We start from the raw sequence: 24,942 nt of genomic DNA on the forward strand, positions 1-24,942 counted from the left end.
GAGCTGCCGTCGGACGCCGAGGAGCAGCTGCGCAGCGGCGAGCAGCAGCTGGAGCTGAGCGGGAGGCGGCTGCGGCGGCTGCCCAGCGCCGTGTGCGCGCTGAGCCGCTTGCAGAAGCTGTACGTGAGCGGCACGGGGCTGCGCGAGCTGCCCGAGGAGATCGAGGAGCTGCGCGAGCTGCGCATCCTGGCGCTCGACTTCAACAAGCTCGAGCGCCTGCCCGACGGCCTGTGTCGCCTGCCGCGCCTCACGCGCCTCTACCTGGGCGGCAACCGGCTGCTGGCGCTGCCCGCGGACTTCGCGCAGCTGCAGAGCCTGCGCTGCCTCTGGATCGAGGGCAACTTCCTGCGGCGCTTCCCGCGGCCGCTGCTGCGCCTGGTGGCGCTGCAGTCGCTGCAGATGGGCGACAACCGGCTGCGCGCGCTGCCCGCCGAGCTGCCGCGCATGACGGGCCTGCGCGGCCTCTGGCTCTACGGCAACCGCTTCGAGGAGTTCCCGCCCGCGCTGCTGCGCATGGGCCGCCTGCACATCCTCGACCTGGACCGCAACCGCCTGGGCGGCTTCCCGGACCTGCACCCGCTGCGCGCCCTGCGCGTCTTCTCCTACGACCACAACCCGGTCACCGGGCCCCCGCGCGTCGCAGACACCGTCTTCCTCGTGGGCGAGGGCGCGGTCGAGCGCATGGCCGAGCGCGACGAGCCTACGCCCCGGCCGCTGCCCCGGCGCCCAGCTCGGGCTTTTGAGGAGGAGGAGGAGGAAGACCTGCTCATAGGGGGCGGTAGCTCCCGGGCTCTGGGGCCCGCGGGGGGCAGCCTCCCCGCCCTGGAAGCCGCCCCAGGCCTGGGCACCTGAGCCTGTGCTCTGGGTGATGGACTTCGGCCATTCTGGGAGGAGGGGCTCCGGGAAGGTCTGCGGGAACGGTGGACCCCTCCCCGGGGGCCGCGGAGGGACCACTCTGGGCAAGCCGTAGGGACAGGCAGGCCTGGGGGCCGTCTTCACATACTCCTGTTTGGTAAGGAGACCTCCACATGGCTGATCTCTGGGCAGTCCTCAGCCTGAGAAGTCCCGACTCGGTCTAGTTCCCTAGATGTCTGGTCCTCTGATAGAGTCACGGACACCACAGTAGAGATGTTGGCTTCCTCCTGGAAACGAGGGTCTCGGCTCTCCACTGGCTGAGTCTGGATACCCAGGCTGCCGCACCAACCCCTTCCTCCTGGAGTCTGGCTCTCCTAGACCCTACCCTTTCCGGTGCGGGAGCCGCTACCTCTGGGGTGGTCCACACGCCTGTGTGAGTCAGAACTGCCCTTGGAGAAGGGCCTGGGCCACGCGGGCAGGGGCTTGGGACTGGGGCCTGCGCCCGGGACAGAAGTGGCAAACTGGGATTGGGGCCCCAACCCCGAAGCTGCCCTCGCCCCTCCACTGGGGCTCATCTGCACACCCTCCCTCCCCCGGGCCCTCAAATTTGCATGGGGAAGGGGGGCTCTTAGAAGGCAGGGTCTCCACCACCCCTATCCCCCCCTTGATTCTGTTCTGTTCTCTAGGCGTGTGCCTGGAGGCTTGCTGGGAGAAGCGAGCTCTCTCCTTTCCCTGCAGCCTGAACCTTCCAGCTGTCAAGTTTGAAAAGAAGCCACTGTGCCTGTAGGGCCTTCTGCGCAGAAGAGAGAGGCTCTCTGCCCTGGGAGGCTGCCCCCCAGCCTCTCCCACTGCCTGCACTCTCCATTCCCTTAAATGGGCACAGTCAGGGTAGCTGGCACGGCGTGGGGCATGGGACAAGCCCTGTGTGCCTCCACTCTGTCGCCAGGGACAAGCCTCAGGGGGTGAGGAGTGGGGGTCCTCTGCAATCCCCCAGGGCCAGATCTTTCCCATCCAAGCAATAATGGGAGGAGGGGGCCAGGGCCAGGGACACTCAGGGACACTGGCAGGGCAGGGGCCCCATGCGGTAGTGTTTTCTTTAGGACAAAAAAAAAAACTGGCTGTAAACATAAATTATATTTCTTGGAGAAAGAATGTGCGTTTCCCACATGCCTGTTTATTTATAAGCCTTGGGAGGGAGCACCGGGTCCCATCGCTGTGGGGAACCTGGGCTCCCTCTGGCACTGCCCTCTTGCTCATGTGCCCCATGTGCTCTGCGTCAGATCGGCCCTGGCCAACAGTTGTATCCTGTCTGGGGAAAAAGTGCTTGTCCTCAAGTCACAAATAGCTTTGGCTGTTCAAGGCTGGTCTCCTGTCTCGCTCTAATGGACTCTGCCTGCCGGGCACCCCTCTCACCCCCTTTTCTGTCCTCTCCAGCTTAATTCGTAGGTTCCTGACTCTCCGTATAATTCGAATCTCCCTCAAGCTGGGCTGACCTTTCTCTCTCCTTTCACTAGTACTCACCCCCGCCCCCACCCCGCTGTGGTTCTGTTCTTCCCTTCTTCTGTCTCCCTCGCTCCATTTTCCTTTTGCTTAGCCTCTCCCTCTTTATTATTTTTTTTACTCAGGCATCGTATTACTTTCTCCCCTCATTGTTCAGGGAGGGAAAAAAAGATGTAAAGAAACAACGATAACACCTCAAGCCTAGAGGCCCATTTCCCATGAGAAGATGCTGCCAGGTCACCATCGCCATGGCAACACGGCTGATGTCATACAAAGCCCAAAGGTCAAGTCCGGCCAGGCAGCTCTGTTGGTCACTGGACTGGGCCTGGCTTAGAAGGAGGCAGGGGATGGATCTGGAACAGTCAGCTTGCAAGTTAAAGAGAAGACCATTGAAAGGTCAGAGGAGGGACACCTGGGCGGCTGGTTGGTTGGTTTCGGCTCAGGGCGTGCTCTCACGATTTGTGGGTTCGAGCCCCACATCGGGCTCTGCGCTGACTGCGTGGAACCTCCTTGGCATTCTCTCTCTCCCTCGGTCTGCACCTCCCCTGCTTGCTCGCTCTCAAAAAGGAGAAGTAAACATAAAAAACATAAAACATAAAAAACAAAACAAAAGCAAAGGACAGGAAATGCTGGTGGGTGGGAAAGATTGGAGGCTGACTCCTGCTTAAAGAGGAAGAGGTGTCTGGGGCTTGGCCACAGACCTTATCCCTCCCAGGGCTCCTCAGGGGCCCATGTTCCCCTTGATGAGGCTCCATCAGGGCCAGTGGGCCTTTCTAGGGTCTGGAAACTTGGAGGAAGGAATATGAGATCTCAGATCACTCGAGGTAGCAACTGCAGTGACCAGAGCTGTTGTCTTTCTTTTGCTCCCTGACTCATACCCTAGCTTAGAGGAAATAGCTCTGGGGGCTGGGCTCAGAAGGTTCCAGTCCCAGTTCTGCTCGTGGCCAAGTGCTTTTGAGCAAGTCATGATCCCTTGGGCCTCAGTTTCCCCATCTGCCTACACGGTGTTGGGTTTATTCAGATCTGATGCTACACAGTGTTTGTTTACCTTCCTTTCACGCAAATCCTAGACGTAGGGGAAAGTCGGGGTGCGGAAGGAGCCATATTCACTCTGGACTAATAGCCCGGATTTCCTTCCTCTCTCTGGTGTGTTTCCCTGTACCTCTTTCCCTGGTGCACTCGCCTGAGAACTCGAGGGGGGACAAAGGCCACACGAGTAACCCTCAGTTCCCGGCTTTGCTATTTGCGTGCTCTCCATCACCAGGAACCAGTTCCTCCTGGGAACTTCGAGAGTTTGGTTCAAGTGGGTGCTGATGCCTGGCTTGAGAGCACTATTGAAGATCTCTGTCTCCATATGGAAACGGAGAGACCAGGGTAGGAAGGGGGCCATTGCCAAGGACATCTGGGCATCCCAGATCCCCCCTCAGTGATGAAGAGAGCATGGCATTGGGAGTCCTCGCCCACCCCCTGCCTAGCTGCCTGACTTCCCACTTGGCCTTGGGGGAGTAAGGAGAAGGGGAAAAGACTTCTGGAGGAGTACTTGTTACGACGGCCATGTCTGCACTGCCTCACGTGGTCTGAGGCGGTCAGCGGCGTGTGGGTCTTGGGGGACCAAGAGCTGTATGTGTGTTAGGGAGTTGGGGACAGGAGCAAGGAGGCAGGCAGTGGGGACAGTAATGACAAGTGAGCAGAGGCAGTGGCAGGGCTAGGAACAGGCCCGGGGAGGGAAGGGACTTGCTCATCAGTGAGTTTCGGGCCTCCTAATTCAGTGCTCAATCCACGCTACAGGAGATCCACTCTCTCCTCAGCTGATGGTCAAGGTCTCGGTGTGGAACGGGTGGGACCTGCTCTTGCCCTCTCCCAGAGCCTCTCCACGGCCAGATCCGGTCAGCAGAGTGGCAGAGACTGGTGTGTGTGTGTGTGTGTGTGTGTGTGTGTTGTGTGGATCCTTTCTTAACTTTGTTACAGTCATCCTCTGCTTCCCGCCCACCCTGGAAAGCAGGGTACGGTGTTTGGGAGTGGGGGACCCTGCCCAGAAGCCCCTCCCTGCTTCCTGTGCCATCGCATCGGCGTGCTCAGCCACCTGTCCCAAAGTTTCCTTAAGACACACAGCACTCTTGTCTGAGGATGGACATTTATTAGTACACCTGGGTGCACCACACAGAACGTGTATTCAGACAGGGGTCCCTGCCCAGGGGGGCTTACAATCTAAGCAAAACACAACACACACACACACACATACATGCACACGCAAGACACAGACACGGGGACCGGGGCATCTTCAAGGGACACGGATGGCCAGGGCAGCCACAGGCTGGGGCACACAGCATGTTCAAGCGTTGCCCTTCTGTTGTCTTTGGTGGGGGAGGGAGAGGAGAGTGGGACGTGGCCCAGGATGGCCTTCCAGAAAGCAGCAGCATCCAGGAGGGACTTGCATGAGGAAGAGGACACCAGAGACAGCGGTCCCAGGCCCAGGGAGGAACGGGCAAATTTCTTGGATGAAGAGAGAGCCAACAGAGTGAAGGCAGGAGAAGGCAGAGTCCAGGAGGAGCCCCTGATCCCGGGGCAGAGGCTGTCCCGTCTGCCAGGCTGAGCTGTCCCTTGCTTCGGGGCCCAGCTTTCCAGAGCCATTGTTCCAGAGAGATCCCGAACAGAAGTTCTGGCAAGGCGTGCTCTTGAGGCTACTTACCTGACCCTAGGGCTCCCTCTGATCTCTGGGACAGAGATCAGAAGCCAAAAGGGAAAGAAAAACAACCCTCACCTATTAATGGGACACTTAAGCCAGGTTTTAAGGAATTGATGGGGCGGAAGGGGAGAAGGTGGGCAGCCTCGGGTGGGGGTTCTTAGTGCTGCGCAAGGAAGCAGCTAGCTGCTCACCCCCGGTGCTGGGGAGCAGGGGTGCGACAGCCCCCTTCACTCTGGAGGGGGCAGGGCTAGCAGGCGGACACGTGGTGTCAGGTGCATTTGGTCCTTTTGTGTCTGCGACACAGATAGCACCTTCCTTCTAAAGTACCCTGAGAGCTGCCAGGCCTCAGTTTCCCCCAGGCTGTGTGTGGGGAGGGGAGGGAAGGGGAGAGGATGGTTATTGCTTTTTTGTGAACTAAGGACACCGGCCCTGGGCGAGGAAATAACTTGCCGGGGATCACAGTGACTATGGAAAGAAGACACAGGGGCCCAGTTTCCTCAGACTGGGACCGGCCATGGCCCCTTCTGGGTGGGAGAGACTTTCCTCATCCGAAAGAATTAAACCAGAAAAGGACAGAGAGAAGCCAGAGATCCAGCCGACAGACCTGGAACTCTTTCCTTGTCCCAGCAAGGACCGGGAAGCAGACACTGGTCTGAAACCACAGTGGCCCAGCCGGCGTTCAGGGGACAGTAAGGGTAGTGGAGGGCCCCGCTTCGGATTGTCGGACGTGCCTTGGAGGGTGGTGATGGCCCCCTGGGGACTGAGGGAGGCTGGGTGCCCTCGAGGACGTCAAGGAGGCTCAAGTCCCGACAAGCCTTTCTTCAGGCCTGATCAGGAAATATGGCTGCGCTCTTGCTTTCTGGGCAGATGGTGGGTTTCTATTCTAGATCTGAGGATGGGCAGGAAGCTCAGGGAGGCCCTCCTCACCAGTGAAGCCAGATCCCAAAGGTGACGGGGGGAGACTCAGTCCCAGGCTCCCCATCCCCCTCACCCGGCTGCCTCTTCCCCCGGCAGGTGAGGTAGGGCTGGGACCCACGGAGGAAACAGCCAAGGCCCTACTTTGTCACGATCCTTTATTAATCAGAACGGGCCCTACCCACAAAAAGCAGGGCCCATTCCCACAAAAATATGATTTTGTAAAGAGGAACTCTTGCTGGCTTAGAGGGTGCGTGTGGTGGAAAAAATTTTGTATGGTTCTTTTTTCCTTTTTTTTTTTTCTTCAGTGTTTCTTCATTTCTCTTCACTGCAATTTTTTTTGTGAGAGTGGGTCTTTTTTTTTGTTTTATATAAAACACTTGCACTCAAGGACTCAAACACGATACAAACAACGGCCACCAACCCCACCCCTGGGGCCCCAGCCGGGCTGGGGGCTCCGGGGCCCCCCCCTTGGCTTTTATTGTGGCTGTTTTCCTTGTCCCTTCCCTGGCGTCGGGCGCCAGTGGGCAGGTGCGGGGTCCTGTGGCAGGTGGAATTTATACAGCAGTTACGTAGGGAGATGGCCACAAGAAAGGATAGCTGAACAAGATAACAACTAAGTCTAGGGCGCCCACAAAGACGGCAGGTGACGCTCATGAAGGGACCCGGGACACAGTGAAGAGATAGATGGGCCCAGGCTGGCCTCAGCTATCCCTGGAGACTCTGCAGGGGGAGGGGCAGGTGGGCCTCGCTCTCGGGCTACAGTAATAATACTTTGCTCCCGGGTAGCACCTTCACATTCCTCCTGCCTCAACCCCCAGGTCACGTGACAGTGGCCTCACAACCTCCCCTATGAGGTAGGTGAAGTATTATGACCATCATTTTACAGATGGGGAAACTGAGGCCTCGGGAGTGTGGGTGATCTGCCCAAGGTCCGGGGATGGTGGCGGGGCTCCAGTGCCCTCCTCCCATCCTCAAGTTCCCCCATTCCTTATTCTCCTCTAGCCCTCGCCCAGCCCCGTCTTCACCCCGTACCACCCATCGCCTCCTGTGCCAGCCCACCGGCCCCTGGGCCCACCACTTCCTCCCCTCCCCCTCCTCTGGGTTGGGGAAACCCAGGGGGGTCAGGTTGGGAACAGACTCGGCCCCAAGATGCTCTCTCCATGATCGGCTAATAGCTCCGTGGGTGGGGCTCGGAAGAAAGGGATGCAGTTGCCCCCCACAGTCCTTCATTGCAGGTTGGTTCAATCCCTGAAGGGCCAGGGGACATTGGGGTGGGGCTGGCACCGAGGCGGAGGGGCATGGGATCTGAGGGAGGGATGGTGGATGACAGATCCCTCGCCTCTCAAGACTTTCCACAGCACCCTCAGATTGCTTCCACACAGCCGTCGGAGATGCTGCCTTCCCAGCTGCGGGCTGGTCCCCAGCCGGCCCAAGAAGGACCCTGCAGTTGGGGCAGGCCTTCATTTTAAGCAGAGCTACAATACAGAAAAATTGGGATTTACAAGAAATGTGGGTGACTATTTGCTTTACATAAGCACTCTCCAATCTACAAAATGATTCACCTACTCTGTATGATATTCCTCCAGATCCTAGGGGGCGGGGGCGGGGGGCCAGGGGTGTGAGAATCAGCGTAATACAATTTGATGTGGGCAGCTCAAGGGGAAGCCTACTGAAGGTAAACGGTTCCCCAATTCCCATGCTTTTGCCGTGCTCTGCAGGTGGGGACCCTAGCCCTATCCAGAGTGTCCCCTGGGGTCAGGCCCATCTNGTGGTCCCAGATGGCAGCCACAGATGCGGTGTCCGGGCGCCACCTGGTGGCGCGCGCCGGAAATGTCAGGCCCAGGCTCACGGACCCCTGGACTTGAGAGGCAGCCAGCAGCTGCCTCGTATCAATACCAGGACCCTCGTGGGGATGAGCAGGCGTAAGCAGGGGTCATCTCGGAATCTGCTGTCTCCAAGGGAAAGCCAGTTCTAATCGCTGCAGCGGCTGAGGCAGAAAAACCACAGCTTGTGTGGGGCAACCTCAGAACCTGCAACGACATCCTGGACCTTTCCCTGCTTCCTCTGCGGGAACTGAGAGGGGCAGAAGGAGCTGCTGGGGAAAGAAGGTGGGCCGGAGACTCCCGACAGCGACAGCGAGTGGAAGCAAGGGAGAGGATGAAGGGGTGGCAGAGGTTCAGAGGGTCGCACAGACAAGGGGAGGTGGGGAAGGAGAGGGAAACTGGGAAGCATGGAGAATACGGCCAGCTCGGCTGGGTTGTACGATCCTGACAGGTTCAGGGTGTCTGGATGACGGTGCTAGGGAAGAGAGCCAGTGCGGGCTTGGGCCCCTGAGAAGGAAGGGAGGTGAGTTCTGGTGGAATGCGATGCATATAGTAGGTGCCTAAAAGGTGTGAAGTGGTGTGCAAGAGATGAAGTCGCTAGGCAAGGAGCTACTGGAGAACTCTGAGCAGAGAGGGGCTCGGGGTGGAGGCGGCAGGGGGCGGCCAAGTTCTCAGCCGGGCTCCACTGTCTGCCCCTCTCCCCACACCCGTCTTTCCCCACCCCGACCTTCATCTGCCTCTCCTTGCCCCCTGCCCCCTGCCTCTGTGTGTAGACCTCTCTCAGCCTCCTCCCTGCCTCACTTTATGAAACCCTGTCCTCCCTGTACTGCCAGCCCCAGGGGGACAGGGTAAGAGTGCCCCCACCCCCATACACACACACACACACACACACACACACACACAGTGGACACGATGCAAGGACACAGCTGCGGCTCCAGGACCCCGGAGCAGGCTATACACTATCCTTAGCATTCAGGGCCCAGTCGGCACCTGAAACTGCCCAGGGAATGGGCCTCTCCTGGCCGGGCCGGGGCCAAACGCCTCGGCCTCCCCTCTCCTGGGCCGGCGTCGGGAGCTGGGGAGGAGGCGGCTTCTCTTCACTCCAGGCACTGCCTTAAAGAAAACGGGGGGCCGTGCCCACCTGGCGGGCCTCTGGAGGGTTCTGCCCATCTGCCTGTCTGGCCGTCACACTCTCCCTCACTTCTTTAGTATCAGCAAGTCAGGAAGGAAAGGGGCAAAGCAGGAAAATGGCTCCCAGAGCCCCTCCCCCAGAGCTGGACCAGTGGAGGATGAGGCTGGTACTTTCTAGAAACGGGGCCCAACTGACTCCTGGGACCCCTCCATGGCCAAGGCCTCAGGGTCCTCCCCTGACCTACGGCGGGGGCCCAGGCCGGGCATTGTGCATAAAGTGGTGAGGGCATGATGGGGACCCGGGCCCGGGGCCCCCTGGGCCTCCCTTGGTCCCACTTAGGCCTTCAGCTGGTGCCACTGGGCCACCGGCTGCCGGGGACGGGCAATCATGTCCTTCCAGTGCTTCACCTCCCCCGGCCCGCTCTTCCAGGACAGGTAGATCTGGGGAGAAAGGGAAGAGCATGGCATCAGTGACACTCTCGGAGGCATTGTTCCCTGCTCCCACCAGGGGGTGACACTCCATCTCCTCAATGACACCCTGAGATGATGATCACGGGGATCAAGGGGACTCCCCACAGTGACAACCTACCCTCCGAGGCTCCCTCCCCCCTCCTCCCGGCCAGCCTGACCTATTTTCCTTGTTGCACTTCCCTCTGGGAGCCTGGGCTCGCCTAGCCCTTCCTAATGAGACTCCTGACCTGTTTCGTGGTGGGGGTGGGGGTGGAAGGTGGGCGTGGAGGCAGTTTGTTCCCACGCCCTTCCCTGCCCTACCTGTTGGCCACTGTCAATCTCTCCCCACTTATGACTGCTCCTACCCCCTCAGCACTCACTGCACACTGAGCCCCGGGCTCAGGGCCTTCTACACACAGATCATCATATCCTTCCCTGCGAGGCAGGTACCATAGCCCCGTTTGACAGATGGCGAAACAAAGGTGCGGAGAGTTAAGAGACTCGCCCGTAGCCACGGGATTTGTGAGTGGTGCAGAGGAATTTGAATCTAGGTCTTTCTGGTTCTGCACTATCAGCCCAGTCCTGCAGGCTTCTGCGTTAGGGGCGGCCTCGTGGGGCCGTGCACGTGGTCCTCCAGCTGACCCCAGCCTCGTAGCTGTTAGCAGCATAGGGCTGCCTAAGCTACCCTTGGTTCGGTCAATAGAAGATAGAATGGTTTCAAAAGGAGCTATAATTGGTCTCTAAGGAATCCCCAACTCAAAAAGGCTAAGCTTCAAAAGAGGTTAGAAGTCGATATGGCTACGTGGCCCTTGGCCGCAGCTGGTCAAGGAGGGGGCTTAACACCAGGCTTCAGGCCCGCTCGGGACACAGGGTCCTGCTGGGGTATGGGTGACGCCACCCTAAGAATCGGTCCCACCTGCGACCCCAGGTTGGCCAGTCATGCTCCCTGGGCCTTGTTAGATGGCAGGCAGGACTCAGGCATCCTCTCTGAGGCCACCTGCTTCCCCTTGCCCTAGGAGCTAAGTTCTCCATCCCCATCTGTCTGAGGCTTGCCTCCACCTTGGCCCCCTTCCCTGCGGGGATGGAGGCCATCCTTTCCCATCTACCCCCATTTACCCCTGGGTCGCGCCCCAGGTGATGCATATTTTTTCCTCACGTGCTTCTGGAATGTGTCCTTCACCTGGCCTGCCCTGACCACTGGCTGGCTTCCTGCACTGCTCCCGGTCAAAGCTCCGTGCCCAGATGGGACAAACATGCCCTTAGTTTCAAAAATAACTTTTATTACAACGGCAGCTAACATATACCTTCTAAGCACTGTGTGAAGGGGCACACTGTGAGGTCACGACTGCTTTTCACTGTGATAGGAGGAGATGGGGCTCAGAAGGTCATGGCTGTCGAGAGGGGGGGCTGGGCCCAGGAGATCTGATTCCCAAGCCCAACCTCTCAACACTAAAACCATAAACAAACACGGGGACAGACATTTCAAAGTAGAAAAACGGAAGGGTTTGTGCTACAGAATCACATTCTGGAAAAACTGAAGGCTTTCCAGGATTAAAAAAATATGGATTTTTTTAGTAGGTGATGAGGAGAGGTCACTTTCTGCAAGGAGGGCACCCACATGTCCCAGGCAATTCTCACACCACCGGGTGAAGTGCTGTAGGGTTGGTACTATTAGCTCCATTTTGCAAATGAGGATACTTCGGGCGCCTGGGTGGCTCCGTCTGTTGAGAGTCTGACTCTGGTTTTAGCTCAGGTCATGATCTCACGTTGTCATGAGTTCGAGCCCCGCATGGGGCCCTCCTCTGGCAACACGAGTCTGCTTGGGATTCTCTCTTTCCCTCTCTCTCTCTGCTCCTCCTGCACTCGCACTGTCTCTGTCTCTCTCAAAATAAATCAATAAACTTTTTTAAAGACTGAGGACGCTGCAGGTAAAGAGAGACAAGTGACTGGCCCAAGGTCACACAGCTTGATTTGAGGTGGGAACTGAAGCCAGGTGTTTGATGGAGTCTCACTGCAGCTCTTGACATTGCCCTGCACAGCTCGCCCTCTGAAGATGGGACCTGGGTGAGCTGCTCGGAGGCCCTTACCTTGCCTGAGGATCCTGTCCAGTAAACTCTCTTTTGGGGACCCAAGGCGCTTCTTTCTCCTGCTTCCTCCTTTCCCTGCCCTACCTACTGTCCTGAGCTGACGACCCACAGTAGGACACTTACGGGCAATCTTGTCCTATCCTCTCCTTTTCAGATGAAATGGAGGTCCAGAGAGGGAAGGGACCGGCCCTTCTCTCTCCTGCTGCTCATCCCTGAGCTCGCCCACTACCCCCGCTCCTTCTTGTGAGGACAGGTGCGTCACCCCTCCCCCCAGGCCCCTACCTTGCCAATAACGTCATTGCGGCTAAGCTTGTCCTTGTCCATGACAGTGATGATGATGGTTGTCTCCCTCAGTTTCTCCGTGGGGATATCAAAGGCAAAAGACTCGTTGAAGATGGGGTTCAGGTTCCTCTTCATTGTCACTGTCTTCTTCTTCTCTACCCGCTTGTCCTTGTACATGAGCCACACCTTCACGTAGGGGTCTGGTGGATGGGCAGGAGAAGGGTCAGAAGGGCAGTGGTGGAGGCTCCCCAGGAGCCCCCCTCCTTCTCCGGGTGTGGAAACTAGGGCAGGAAGGGCTGTAAGCTTTCCCCAGAGGGTGAGGAAAGCCCCAAGCAACCAGGAGAGGGATCTGGGGGACCAGCGGATGGATGAACTGCAAGGGACCTCAGCCGTCACCCGGGCCCCATTGTGAACACAAAGGAGGAAACCAAAGCCCACAGAGGCCAAGCTCCACAGCAGGGTCCGAGCTGGGGCTGCAGCGCGGGCCTCCCACCACGATGCCCCCCTTCTCCCTGATTCTGGTAAGGACAGAGTCCAAGAGCAGGCTGCCCCTCCACGGTTCCAGAGGTGGGGTAAGAGGGTCAGGGGTGAGGGCCACAGCTCAGACCCTGCTGTCCACATCCAGCAGGAGCCTCATGTCCCCAGAACTCCCCAGTCCCTCCTCCCTCTGTGTCGAGGGGCCCCAGCACCTGATGTGCCCCCGATGTCCATGGCTTTGAGGTTCCGGGCTTTGATGATGTTGACGATGATGGAGTTGGCAGAGGGGTTGTAGCAGAGTGACAAGAGCAGCTCCCCTCGGCTCCCCTGGGAGGGATGTAGGGGTGAGTCTGGGTTGTGGGGAGGGCTGTCCCCATAGGCTGTGGGGGGGCTATCCCCAGCCTTGCCTCAGCAACCCTGGGAGGGATGGGGGGGTGAGTCTGTGCTGGGGGGGGCTGTCCCCAGCCTTGCCTCAGCTCCCCTGGGAGGAATGGGGGGGTGAGTCTGGGCTGTGGAGAGGGCTGTCCCCATGGGCTGTGGAGAGGGCTGTCCCCATGGGCTGTGGAGGGGGCTGTCCCCAGCCTTGCCTCAGCTCCCCTGGGAGGGAGAACAGGAGGGCTCGGGGACTAGGGGAGAGGGGACAGTTAGAGAAGTCTCTGGCTGGCCAGGGTGCTTACCCACCCCCATCTGTCACCTCTGTCACACCTGGTGTCCCCTCATCTGACAGTTCTGTGCACCGCCACCGCCCCCCTCCCCCCCCTCCCTGCATGGGGCCCTTGCTCCCTGAGCAGAGTCCAGGAGCTTTGTCACAGCTCGGACAATTCTCGCCAGTGCCCAACACCAGCACTGAGACCCAGGGTGGGAAGTCCTCTCCACTAGGTGCCCAGCTGCACCTCCCCCCCTCCCCCCCTGACATGCCAGGGAACCAGGACCAGATCTGCCGGCCCTGACCTGCCAGCCCCCAAGCCGGGGACCCACAAGTGGGGCCTTACACTCCCATCGCTGCATGGCTTCAGATCCTTCCAGAAGGTCTGCATCTGGGTCAGGTCCACCTTGTTGAGAGGGATGGACACCTCCCCGATGGGGTCATTGCGGCTAAAGCGGTCGTAGTCCAGGACTTGGAGGTAGAGGACCCTCTGCACCACCTTCTCGTAGGGAAAGCCTGGGGGACAGAGAGCATATGGGTGAAGAGCGGGACGGGGCGCCGCGGGGCCTGGGCAGGGCGATGCGCTGGGGCAGGGGGGCACCGTGAGGGAGACAGCCGGTCCCGGGCCTTCCCGCTGCTGCCCCGCTGAGGCCCCTGGCATCAGACCAGTTCAGATCTTCCTGCAGCATCAGCAAGAACTGCCCCTGTCACATTTGTCTCCTTTGACGGTTCTCCAAGGTGGGTGGCATCTTGTACATTTCACAGATGAGGAGACTGAGCCCCGGACGGCTGAAATTACCTGCCCAAAGTCTCCCTGCTAATAGAGCAGAACAGGGACGATTTACTCACTCGTTTGTCACATGTCTGTCTTGGTGGCCGGGCAGCGGCCCCTTGCTCTCTGGACAGGTGGCCCTGTCTGAGATGGCCACGGCCACCAGAAGCCAAGCCCCAGGAGGGCTCGAGGAGGAGGAGGAGGCGGCAAGATATGGAGATAGGAGTGGACACTTGTGCTATAGGACTCNCGCCTCCTTCCGGTGCCTCAGCCTGTCCTTTGTCGTTCCTCTACAGATCCTGAGCCTGTCCCCTTCTCCACTGCCACCTCCCTCATCTAAGCCACTGGCACATTTTGCCTAGACAGTCACAAGAGTTTCCACACCGCCCTCCCTACTTACACACCATCTCCTACCGTCCATCGTCAATGCAGCAGAGCGATCCTTTAAAAATAGAAACCACATCATGACGCTCCCTGCTTAAAGCCTTTCAGAGGCTCCCAGGGCACTTAGAGTAAAAGCTGTGTGCCCTGCCCTGGCTTCAAGTCCGTCTACACGGCCCGGCCCGCTGACCTTTCTCTGCCCCTCCTGCGAACACTCTCCGCTCAGCCATGGGCTCTGGCCACACCAGCCTCCTTCCCAGCTTTTCAGCACCCAGTCTATCCTGCCAGGTGGCGCGTCCGTGACCCACCCTGGCCTTTCCTCTTCCTAAGCAGGTCTCAGCTTTCCATCCCCCCTGCTCTAAATTCTGGCAATTTCTTTTCATGCCATGCATCACAGGTGGTAACAGAGATGTCTCTGTTCCCTTGAGTCTGACTCCCACTAGGCAAGGGTTTCCAGGAAGGTGTCTTTGCCCTCAACTACCGGATCCTAGCACCTAACGCCATTTCTGGCACATAGTAGGCACTCAATAAGTATTTGTTTAAGTGAATCAATAACTGGAAGAGTGGATTAATGCCAGCGAAATGGACTGACAGAGCAGCCGGAGTGTGCCGGGGTGCAGAGGGAGATTAAGACCAGAGGGAGAGGGGCGCCTGGGTGGCTTAGTCAGTTAAGCGTCCGACTTTCGCTTAGGTCATGATCTCGTGGTTCGTGGGTTCGAGCCCCGCGTCGGGCTCTGTGCTGACTGCCAGCTCAGAGCCTGGAGCCTGTTTCAGTCTGTGACTCCCTCTCTCTCTGACCCTCCCTTACTCACGCGGTCTCTCTCTCTCTCTCCTAGAAATAAAATATTAAAAAAAAAAAAAAAAAGACCAGAGGGAGAGCCGGGGGAGGGAGCCTGCGGGATGGAAAGGATGGTGGGGGGCCTTGAGGAAGGGCTGAAGCCTGGGGAGGCTTGGTCAGAGGAGGGGCGGGAGGTGCGGGTCAGCCTGGAGGCCTGAGGTGGTGAGGGCCTGAACTAGGGTGTGAGCAGGAAGGAGGGAGGACACGTAACACCTCAGCCCGACTGGCGAAGATGAAGGGAAAGAAAGAGGTCTAGAGCATTCTGGCACGTTCGGCCGGACGCTAGAAGCAGAATTGTCTCTGAGAGGAGCAGGTGTGCTGGAAGAGGAAATCGCATGTTCCCCAAGCCCCCAGCCTCTGCATTTCTGCGGGGCTTCCTCCTCAGACTGAAGGGGGCTCTGTCTTGCTCATCTGGGGGCCCCCCCAGGGAACTGCCCAGGTGACCTTTGGCATCTATCCAGGTGAAACACATGAGGACAGGTGTTCTGGAAATGTTGGAGGCCCCAGGAGATCCCCGCACCTGAGTCAGCCCTCTTCAATAGCTGAGGAAGGAAGGAAGGACTCTCATTTGGCAAACTCCTATTCATCCATCAGAACCCATCCTGAATGGCCCCCCAGTCTTCCAGCACTACCAAAGGGAGCCTGTAGTGGGTTCCTACAGCATCTGCCATGCAGCCTACAGCTTCATTTTCTACACGTCTGTGTCCTCCATTAGATCAGGAATGCCTTGAGAGCCAAATGGTGCCTTGCTCTTTTCTGCACCCCCGGTGCCAAGGACAGCACCCAGCCCATCGCTGATGCTGGATAAATGTTTGCAGAAGAGACCAGTGGATGGAAGATCTGCTCGTAAACCTCGCCCCATCAGCTGGCTACATGCACCTCTGAGTGAGAGAGCTGAGCCTCTCCCTGGCCCCCACACCAAGCTGGGGAGGAGAAGGATCCAGAAACACACAAGCACCCCTAGCTCACCCTCAACAATTTGTTTGAGGTGAGCTGGCCGTCACCTTGCAGAACGGGTGGGGTGTCCGATGGCTGGGACACCAGGCGGGGAAGATTCCTCGGGACGCACACTGAAAATTCTGGAACGCCAAGGCACCTGGCAGTTGGAGCTGCAGGGATTTATTCTCACTGGTTGAACCATATCAGGAGAGGGCAATGGCTTCTCTAAGTGGAGTCCAGGAACCAAAAAGGCCTGGGACAGAAATCACTCCCTGATCACACACCCAGCTTCCTGGTTACCTTGGATCCTCGGAAATAAGAGAGAAAGATGGCCTTCAGAGAGAGACTGCAGGAGAAAGCAAGGTCTCCAGGAGCCAGGGTGCATGGTTCAGAGCTGTTCCTATGTATCTGGATGTGGTGGGGGTGTGGGGGAAGTATGGGGGAAGGGCTCAGAGATGGGGACCCGACAGAGCATATTTAACAAACTGGTGTAAAGGGTTTTCTGGGTGCTGACTCACTGATTTGTTTCAGATCCTCACAAGGATTATCTGTCTTAGGGATGAAGAAACCACGGCACAGAGATGTTCAGGAACTTGCCCCGGGCACACAGCTAGGAAGTGGCAGAGCTGGGTTTCCAACAGACAGTCTGAACCACAGCCTAAGCTCTCGACCACTAACCTACGACTGTGCCCGGTGCGCCACCTCTAGGTCCCGTGGATGCCTCCCTTCCTGCCTGCCCTCCTCAGGGTGAGCCCTGTGTGAGCTGAAAGCCCATGTAGGGGTCTAGTTCGGTTCCAGGCCCCTCTGGCCGTGGTGTGGCTCCAGCAGGCCCTATAACCTGATCCCAGCCAGACACAAAATGCCTCAAGTTCACTGGGCTGAACCACGTGGCTGTGTGGGCGGGTGCAAGCAGGTGTGTGAGTGCGCGTGGGTGCGTCCATCTGTGCGGGTGCAGCTGGGTGGGGCCGTGGGAGGGAAGAGGGGACTCTGGGTGGGGGCGGGGGGCAGTGCCAGCCTCACCTTCGAAGAGGAAGGTCTCGTTCCAGTGAGGATTCAGGTTCTTCCGCTTCACCTTGGTCTCCAGCTTGTGCTTCTTGTCCGGCAGCAGGTAGATCTTGACAAAGGGGTCGCTGGTGCCGCTGAAGTCCTTGGCCGGCAGCTCCTGGGCCTTCATGATCTTCACTGTGAGCGTGGACTCCTGGAAGTTGTAGCCGACACTGAACTGGATCCGGCCCAGGTTCTCCCGGCTGCAGCCCTCATGAGCTTCGTCCTCCTCGGAGCCTGGGGACAGCTGGGGGCGGGGGAAGAGGCGGGCGGGGTCGGGGAGGATCCTGCTTCCCCCAGGCCCCCACCCACAGCCCCGCACGGAAGAAAGTCTCTCCGTGCCTGAAGCCAAGTCCCGCTGCTGCCAGCTGGCTCTCCCTCTGGGCACAACGTGGGGCTGGTGGTGGCCCATGTCCCATTCACACCTGGGCCAGGACACTCCGGTCACACGGGACCGAGGGGACCGAGCTGGGGCAGCCCCTGTCCTTGGAACCCCAGAGCAGTGTGCACCCTCCTCCCTGGCCTCCCCGGGAAGTCCTGGGCCCCCGAGCGTCCCCTTCCACAGCTCTGCCGGGCCCACAGAGCAGATCAGGGACATTGCTCCCAGCTCAAAAGCGTTTACCATGACATTTCTTTGGAAAGTGACTCTCTGGGGTTCTGAGAATGATGTGATTTACAAAATGAGAGAGTGAGGTTTCAGGAGCAGCACTGAATCTGTGTAGGGCATAAATTCGTATAGAGATGCTAAAAAATTCAGGTTCCCGGGCCCTGTTCCCCAGAGAGCCTGGTTTGATGGCGCTGGAGAGGGTCCGGGCGCGGAATTGTGTAAATAGCGCCTCGGCTGTCTGTACCGCACAGCGGGGCTGAGGGCCGCTAGGAGGAAGGGCTCCATCTGCACTCAGCCCCCCGATCCCAGGGGTGGGCCCGGCAGCAGACAGACACGTGGATGGTGGCCTGGGTGTCCCCTTCCCACGGTGATGTTGAACACCTGGGAAGTAATCTGGGGGAGGGTCTCCCGGCCAAGCCTTCTCAGCTGCTGCCGCTCACTGGGGATGCAGCAAGGTGGTTTCCCTGGGTCCCACCCCAGACCCGGGGGTCCAAGTGGCCCAGGCATCCCTCTCTCTGAAAGGCCCCCAGGTGACTGGAGGAGGGCCAGAGTTAGCACTCATGCTACCACATTTTAGGACACAACTGGTGGCCCATTGCCTCTCCCCACTTCGCCTGGAGGAGTCTTCCGTGTGCCCTGTCCTCCCTCCAGGCTCTGAAATACCAGATAACACAGATAATAAGAATATACATATACATAGCATGTACCTACCATGGCAGAAGGCTCTTACATCACCTTCTTACTGAATCCTGACAACAGCCGGGCGAGGTACTTATCACCACTCTCTAGCTGAGGAGAGTGGCTCAGAGAGGTTAAGTCACACGGCCAAGATCACAAAGCAGTATGGAGCCTCTCTGACTTCAAAGCCCACTCTTTCCACCAAGGCAGGCTCGCATCCCAGGGCAATTTTGAGATACCCCACCCCCACCCCGCCGCCCCCACTCAAGCTAGTGAGGCCTCGCCTGCCCCAGGTGAGAAGATTTGAATCACACTCAGAGCGGTAACCACCATGCCGGCCTGGCCCTGTGCCCCGCGCCCAGCACTCATTTGCTCCCTAGGACATCGGAAGGAGGCAGGCACCACCATGTGTCAGTTCGGTTGGGAGCACAGAGAGGTGATGGGCTTGCCTCAAGTCACCCCTGAGTGAACAAACAGTGAGCTGAAACTCAAAGCCAGGTCAGCACCCAGCCATCGCGGGTGTCCCTCTGGCCCCCCTGACTCTGACACGCAGATCCAGCATCAGGGATTCCTCGGCCACACCCTGGTCCTGTCTGGAGCTGGCTTTCCTCCCCGTGGAAGAGGGTCCCTCCAGCTCCTACCCGTTGGCTACATCCAGGCGCCCCCACAGGCGCACTGAGAGCGTGGCTCTGCTCCCCACGTCCAGTTTGGCCATGTGCTCCCTTCCTGTGCTGGTACCCGCCTCGCTCCCCGTGAACCTTAGATTCTGCATCTGCAGAATGGGACCATGCCGTCCATCCCACGGGACTCCTGGGAAGGTTAAATGGGCTCATGTCCTGCTCTGCAGCCTGGGCCTTGCCGCTGTCCGTCGTGGGGCCAAGAGCCTGGGGCACGTGTGAGTAGGCAGGGCCAGCAGAGACACCCCCCCACCCCCGCCCCTCCTGTTCCTTCTGTAGTTTGGGTGGAGTCCCTGGCGATCAGAGCCCAGGCGGTCCCAGCCCCATCTGAGGTCCCTCCAGTCGCTTGGCTCTTGGTTCCCAGATACGGTGGTCTATGTGTGTGTTTGGGTGGGGGGGAGCCGGAGGGAGGCCCAGGCTGGTCCTGGCTCTGTGTCCATGCCCCGGCTCTCCCAAACCACAGTCCTAAGCCCGAATTCACCAGCCGGGGCAGCTTGAGGAGCTGTGTCCATGACAACCAGACTGGCTGCCCCTACCACGGCCCCAGGGGAGGCACTGCCTGAGCCCTGCCCTGTAGAAACAAGCATCAATGCCAGAGCGGGGTGACTCAGAGAGGGGTGTGGCCTGGCATTCCCTCTGACCCTTTTCCCTCAGTCCCGTCCCTGGGCCAGCTGTGGGAGCCTTGACTCTGGACCCCAAGCTCCTGACAGCCAGGGCCTGCTTATCTTCATCATGAATGACCGTGACCCATCTTTGGCCTAGGGCTGGGCAATGAGACCTTGGCTGAACCCTGAGCCCATGAGAGGGCCCTGAGGCCTGCACGGCATGAGGCTGTCAGCTCCTCCCTGGGGGCAGCAAGTGGCAGGCAAGCTGGCTGGGAACGGGCAGTCCCTTCCAGGATCCTGACTACCAGGACGCTATAACCCATTAGGAGGCTGCACAGGGAGGCAGGATGGACCGTGGCAGGGCTTGTCTATGTGGGTGGGGAAGACGCACAGGAGGGCAGAGGAGGGCCAGGTGTGCAGGGGCCGAGGTGGGGAGGCCCAAGGGAGACCAGATCTGGAACCAGGAAAATACGATGCCCTGGTCTAGATCCAAGAGAAATGCAGACTCGGGTCCACCTCAGGTCTGCTGACCACGAGTCAGTATTTTTTTTAAAGTTCTGTTTATCAAAGTTATCTCTATACCCAGCACAGGGCTCGAACTCAGGACCCCGAGATCAAGAGTCACGTGCTCTTCCGCCTGAGTCTGCCGGGTGCCCCTTGGGAATCTCCATTTTAGCAAGATCTCCCAGTGATTCATTCACGTGCATATCATGTTGTGAGAAGCTCAGAAGAGCTGGGCTAGTAAGGGGCACTGGAGGTGGATGGTTAGAGCTGCTGGAGCCTATGGGGCAGAAAGGGGGAGGGCCTGGGGGCCCCGGGGTCTCAGGCGGTGTGGCGGTTGCAGCACCAGGCCTTGGGCAAGGGAACTCTGACCTGGATGGCGTCAGACTGGCAGTGGCTTGACAGCCCACACACCTGCTTCTCTTTTTACAGGAGGGACTGGGTTGGGAACCCAGGTGTGGGGAACAGAAATGACTTGTCCCAGGTCACATCCAGTAGGAACACAGCAGGCACCAGGTTCCCAACTGGATGTCCTAAGCCTCCCTGGGGTTTCGGAGCTGCCAAACCTTTGGCTGGCTGCCAGCTGCAAACCTCCGGCTGCCCCAGGGCAGTGAACCTGCCCTGTGGCAGCCCTCCTAGGGCTCTTCGGTGAGCACAAGTGGGGCAAATGGCCGTGCCTCGCTCCTGCCGCCACCAGGGGGCGCAATGCGGAGCTTCAACCTCTACCTCGGTGAAAACGCCCCAGAACCACTGGGCTGCGATCCCGGTGGAGTGGGGTGTGCACAGAAGGCCCTCAGGAATCAGGACCGGGGGGGGGGGTTCTGGCTCTCCTGTCATCTTGGAGCCTCGGCTGGCCCCCAGCGATGGGGGCAGGGGTGGGGGGGTCCCCAGGAGGGGGATATGAGACCAGGTCTACTGGGAGCTCCACGCACCCCACCACTCATTGGGGCACCTCTCCCAGAGAGGGGACGCGTGATGCCCCAAGCCGTTCCTCTGACGACCATAAAAATATCTCACATGAGTAGGGTTTCTTAGGCCCCCACTCAACCCAGAAAGAGACTGGAGAAGGATGGGTATTCTTCTTCTCACTTGACCAATGAGTAAACTGAGGCATAGCCTGTGTCAATGAACAAGCTGAGGAAAGAACCTAAGCCTCGCTCACTCAGTCACCACACTGGTTTCCCTTCCTGGGTGGACAACCCCCACGCTGTCACCAATTGCCACACTCGACCCCAACCCTGCCCCCGCCTCCCTCCAGCTCCTGCGTGGGGCCCAGGCCTCCTGCCCTTCTCACCATGAGCATCTCACTGGTGAGGGAGTTGACGAGGTCCGAGACGGAGGAGCGTGGCTCGGTCCGGCGGTCAGACTCATCGTGGGGGGTCTGGCCGGGCACGGGGGCTGTGTTCACCGCCTTCCCTCCTGCAGGCAACCTGGGGGTGGGGGGAATGCGAATGAGCACGGGGTGGGAGGTGGGCTGGGCTGGGCACCTTGGCCTGGGTGGCAGCAAGGCCTTCTCTGAGCCCCAAGCAGCTGCCACGTCCCGTGGGTCAGCAAGAGTTATGCTCTTGTCCTTGGGGTAGGCCTGGTTTTCCCCTAAACCAGCGCTCAGGGCCCACCTCCCTCACCTCAGCACAGCTCAGCGTGACTCCCCTGTGGGTGCCGTTTTGGTGGGTATTCCCATGCCTCCTGTTCCCCCAGAAAATTCCCCGCCATCCAGTCACTGCTTGCAGGGTAGTATCTGAGCGTGGCCCCCTCCGCAGAGGTCCCTGTCACCCCTGCCTGCTCCGACCCAGCAGGGGAGGCTCCCCTGGTTGGCCCATCCAGGTCACCCCTCTGCGTCATTAGCCTCTGCAAACACGCCCCGAGTGCTAGCTCCCAGAGGCCACACCTGTGTTTGTTCAGGCTGAGAACACAGGTGCCCTTCAGACTGACCAGGTGAGGTCAGGACCGCCGTCCACACAGCTCTGGCCAGCAGAACTTTCTACGAGGACAGCCGTGTTCTATATCTGCACTGTCCATATGCGGCTACCGGGCATTGGAAGTGGCCAACGCGACTGAGAACAGAATGTTTAGTCTTGTTCGACTCAAACGAATTTAGATTTAAACAGCCACCTGGCAGACAGGGTGAGACTACGCCCCCTGCTCCCCAATCCCCCACTCTTCTCTCGCTCTGAGCACTGTGCGTGCGAGAAGGCTCTCACCCAGGGTCAGAGAGAGATGGGGCCCCACTGGGAAGCCCCAGATCTGACCATTCCACGTACAACCCCGACTCCGTGCTGGTCCCGGGAAGCTGGGCTCTCTGGCCCAACAGCTGGGTGGTGCGCCCAGGCCCCATGCAGCTGGGGCTCAGGAAGGGGGCGCTGAAAGCCTGCCCAGGGACCAGGCTGGAACATCTCATGAGAAGGAGAGGTGGCATGGTCAGCGAGGGAAAGACGGGAGACTGGCAGCGTGGGGCTCAGGACAGGTTACAGTGGAACAGCTTGGAGAGTCCCAGAGCCACAGCATCGGAAACACACACAGGCTAGACACACACCCTGGCACGGACCAGCTGTCAGCACACAGTAGGCCACGACGGGCAGACAGACATGCACGGAATATGCCAGGCCCTGGAGGGAAGATACCAGGATCCAACAGCAAGGTGTGCACGCGCGCGTGCACACACGCACGCACACACGTGCACACACACATACACAGTGGTGCACACAAGCGCAACAGACACTCAGGGGACCAGGGAGAGACTGGCACAGCAACAAGGCAGGTAAACCAGAGCCGTGAGCTGAGACACACAGCAATGTGCACACTTAGATCCCGAGAGGAAACATTCAGGGAGACCGAGGCATGCCAAGGTGTGCGCGTGAATTGGGACAAACTGAAACAGAAAAAGCAGGGAGCCGTTTCGGGGACAGACACCCGAGAATGAGACGCACACGCGCCCGCTGGGAGAACGCGGCCTTGCCTCGACAGCAGGAAACACGCACCCCCCACCCCGCCCGGGGACGCACTGGGGTCCCTCCCAGAGGTGCGGCCACAGCCACGCGCATGCGCGCGCGCACAGGGACACACACTCGCAGACACGTGCGTACGCAGACAGGCGCGGGGAGGAAGAGGACACTGAAATAGCTGGAGAGGTAAAGTCAGGTTAAAAATAGAGTGGGACAGGAGGAGAGCGCCAGATTGACTGCTGAAGGTATGAGAGAGTCGGAGTTATTCTGGCCACACCACGGCATCAGCACAGCTGCAAAGCAGCCTGGGTAGATGGTCAACGCCACGGAAGCTCTCGGAGGTCACAGGACAGAGAGAGACAGAGAGACAAGTGCACAGAGAGGCAGAGGGAGAGGCGGAGGGGCCCGTCACCGGCCCGGGGACATCCCTGTGAGGAGCAGATGGGAGGAAGAAGGGAGACAGAGAGAGAGAGAGAGGCCAAGAAAGGTTAGTCGGAGACTAGTGAAGAGGCTGCAGGGTGCACAAGGGGACGAGCGAGGCGGCCGAGAGGAGGGGCAGAGAGGAGGCGGGGACACACACCGGGACAGAGGAAACATGGTGGTTTTGGGGCGAGGAGAGCGATGGGGGTGGCCCGGTCCCCGCCCTGCCCCGCGCCCCACTCGGGTGGGGGTGGGGCCGCGGTGGAAACCATTTGGATCCCGAAGAGCAATGGAAGGGATGGCAGAGAGCATGACGTGGGGATGGATGCGGAAGGATGGGTGAAGGCAGCAGGCGGCATGGGAGCCTGGGGCGGCCCTGGCCTCCTTCCTTCCCTCCCTCCGGGGTCCAAGAGCATTCTATTCTTGGGACCCACGGTGCTGAGGCCCAGGGACTGGGAGATCCTGGATGGGGGGCTTCCAGAGCACCAAGGATGCTGGGGGTAGGTAGTGACCAACCTTCCCACCTCCATGTTGCTTGCTAGATGGACCCCTACCTCGGTTGGGACTTGGAATGGCTGCTCCTGCTTCCGGGGACCCCTGCCTCCCAGGAACCCACTGCTGACAGACCCACTCTTGACCCCAGGCATCCAGCCAAGGGGTCAGCTGGACGGGAAGGAAGGGGATCGGGGCAGAGGGGCAGACTCTGGGTCTGGGGGCAGAAGCTGACCCGAGCCTCCCATTCCAAGGTCCAAAGAGCCAGGAATCCCGACGAGTGGAGTACTGAGGTGCTGGGTGCCCCAGGGGTGGTGCCAAGGCCAATGCCGAGCTTGGGGATGGGGACAGTGGTGGGCAGGAAGCGCTTGGTTCTGGAGACCCTTGTGGGGCGCAGCCCAATCACCCGGGAGACGCCCCAGAGACCGTGAGATGGAAGGGGTGGGCGTGACCAGGTGGCAATGGCACGTGTCCACCCGGAATGTCAGGCAGGGTGGGGGCGAGGGCCCAGGGCCTCCACCTCCACCTCCACCTCTCCCAGGAAGGCAGGGACGGCTGATGTAAGGATCAGAAGGGATGGGCGTGTTAGAATACGGAGGGAGACCTACATGGCAAAGAGGTAAAAATAGGCTGTGGGTGGAAATGGAGCCGGCTAATGAACACATGGGTGATGTGAAATCTCGTTTCCAGCCTGCGTCTGCTCCCTCACGCTTCACACCTTTCCCCAGCAAGGAGCTCAGGGGCGTGGCGGGCTTCCAGGGGCCTCGAGCCCCCTCCCGCGGCCTCTCATCCGTGACCCCTGGCCCGTCTCCCCTTGGCACTCTGGCCCGCCCACGGCCCAGCCCAGGACTTCTGTGGCGCCAGGTGGCTTGGAGGTGGCAGGCTCTGTGTCCCCCCCACCCCGCTCCCCAGGACACGGGCTCGAGGGTTGACGCCATCTGTGTGCCACGGAGAGAAAGAACAGGTCTCGCTCTCCCCTCCCACTCTCTGGGGATTTCTGGCCGTGTCCACCATAGACATGCAACAGGAAAACAAAACAAAAATGAGAGGGCTGGTCTCCAGAAACCACTGGAGTGACAGGCAAGCAGCTGTCGAACTCCTGGCCTACCCTTCCGTAACCCACAGGAGCCTGGGGCAGGCCTTTCCTGCCCCGAGGGCTTCAAGGAATGCCAGGATCCCAGCCAAGTTCAC

General features: G+C 59.4%; 2 protein-coding genes and 1 long non-coding RNA gene across 3 annotated transcripts in view; 2 read left to right on the forward strand and 1 right to left on the reverse strand.

Moving 5' to 3' along the window:
* Positions 1-2,007, forward strand: part of LRRC10B (leucine rich repeat containing 10B) — a 2,677-nt gene extending 670 nt beyond the window's left edge. Inside the window, exons 2-3 of the mRNA XM_077748826.1 lie at positions 4-1,288; positions 1,542-2,007. Coding sequence (XP_077604952.1) covers positions 4-852 — 849 coding nt within the window. The 3' untranslated portion in view covers positions 853-1,288; positions 1,542-2,007. The remainder of the gene's footprint in view (positions 1-3; positions 1,289-1,541) is intronic.
* A 673-nt stretch (positions 2,008-2,680) lies between these two features.
* LOC144218771 (uncharacterized) lies at positions 2,681-7,448 on the forward strand. The gene is made up of 3 exons (XR_013331261.1): positions 2,681-2,751; positions 6,962-7,194; positions 7,307-7,448. It is a non-coding gene; the product is annotated as an uncharacterized LOC144218771 (long non-coding RNA).
* Positions 7,449-7,733: 285 nt separating this feature from the next.
* SYT7 (synaptotagmin 7) overlaps positions 7,734-24,942 on the reverse strand; it is a 40,964-nt gene continuing 23,755 nt past the window's right edge. Inside the window, exons 6-11 of the mRNA XM_077748827.1 lie at positions 21,192-21,327; positions 16,806-17,076; positions 13,202-13,371; positions 12,422-12,536; positions 11,733-11,932; positions 7,734-9,354 (exon numbers count right to left, since the gene is read on the reverse strand). Coding sequence (XP_077604953.1) covers positions 9,250-9,354; positions 11,733-11,932; positions 12,422-12,536; positions 13,202-13,371; positions 16,806-17,076; positions 21,192-21,327 — 997 coding nt within the window. The 3' untranslated portion in view covers positions 7,734-9,249. The remainder of the gene's footprint in view (positions 9,355-11,732; positions 11,933-12,421; positions 12,537-13,201; positions 13,372-16,805; positions 17,077-21,191; positions 21,328-24,942) is intronic.

This window comes from Crocuta crocuta, unplaced genomic scaffold (genome assembly GCF_008692635.1).
Source record: "Crocuta crocuta isolate KB4526 unplaced genomic scaffold, BGI_CrCroc_1.0 scaffold323, whole genome shotgun sequence".
In the NCBI taxonomy this organism is placed as follows: domain Eukaryota; kingdom Metazoa; phylum Chordata; class Mammalia; order Carnivora; family Hyaenidae; genus Crocuta; species Crocuta crocuta.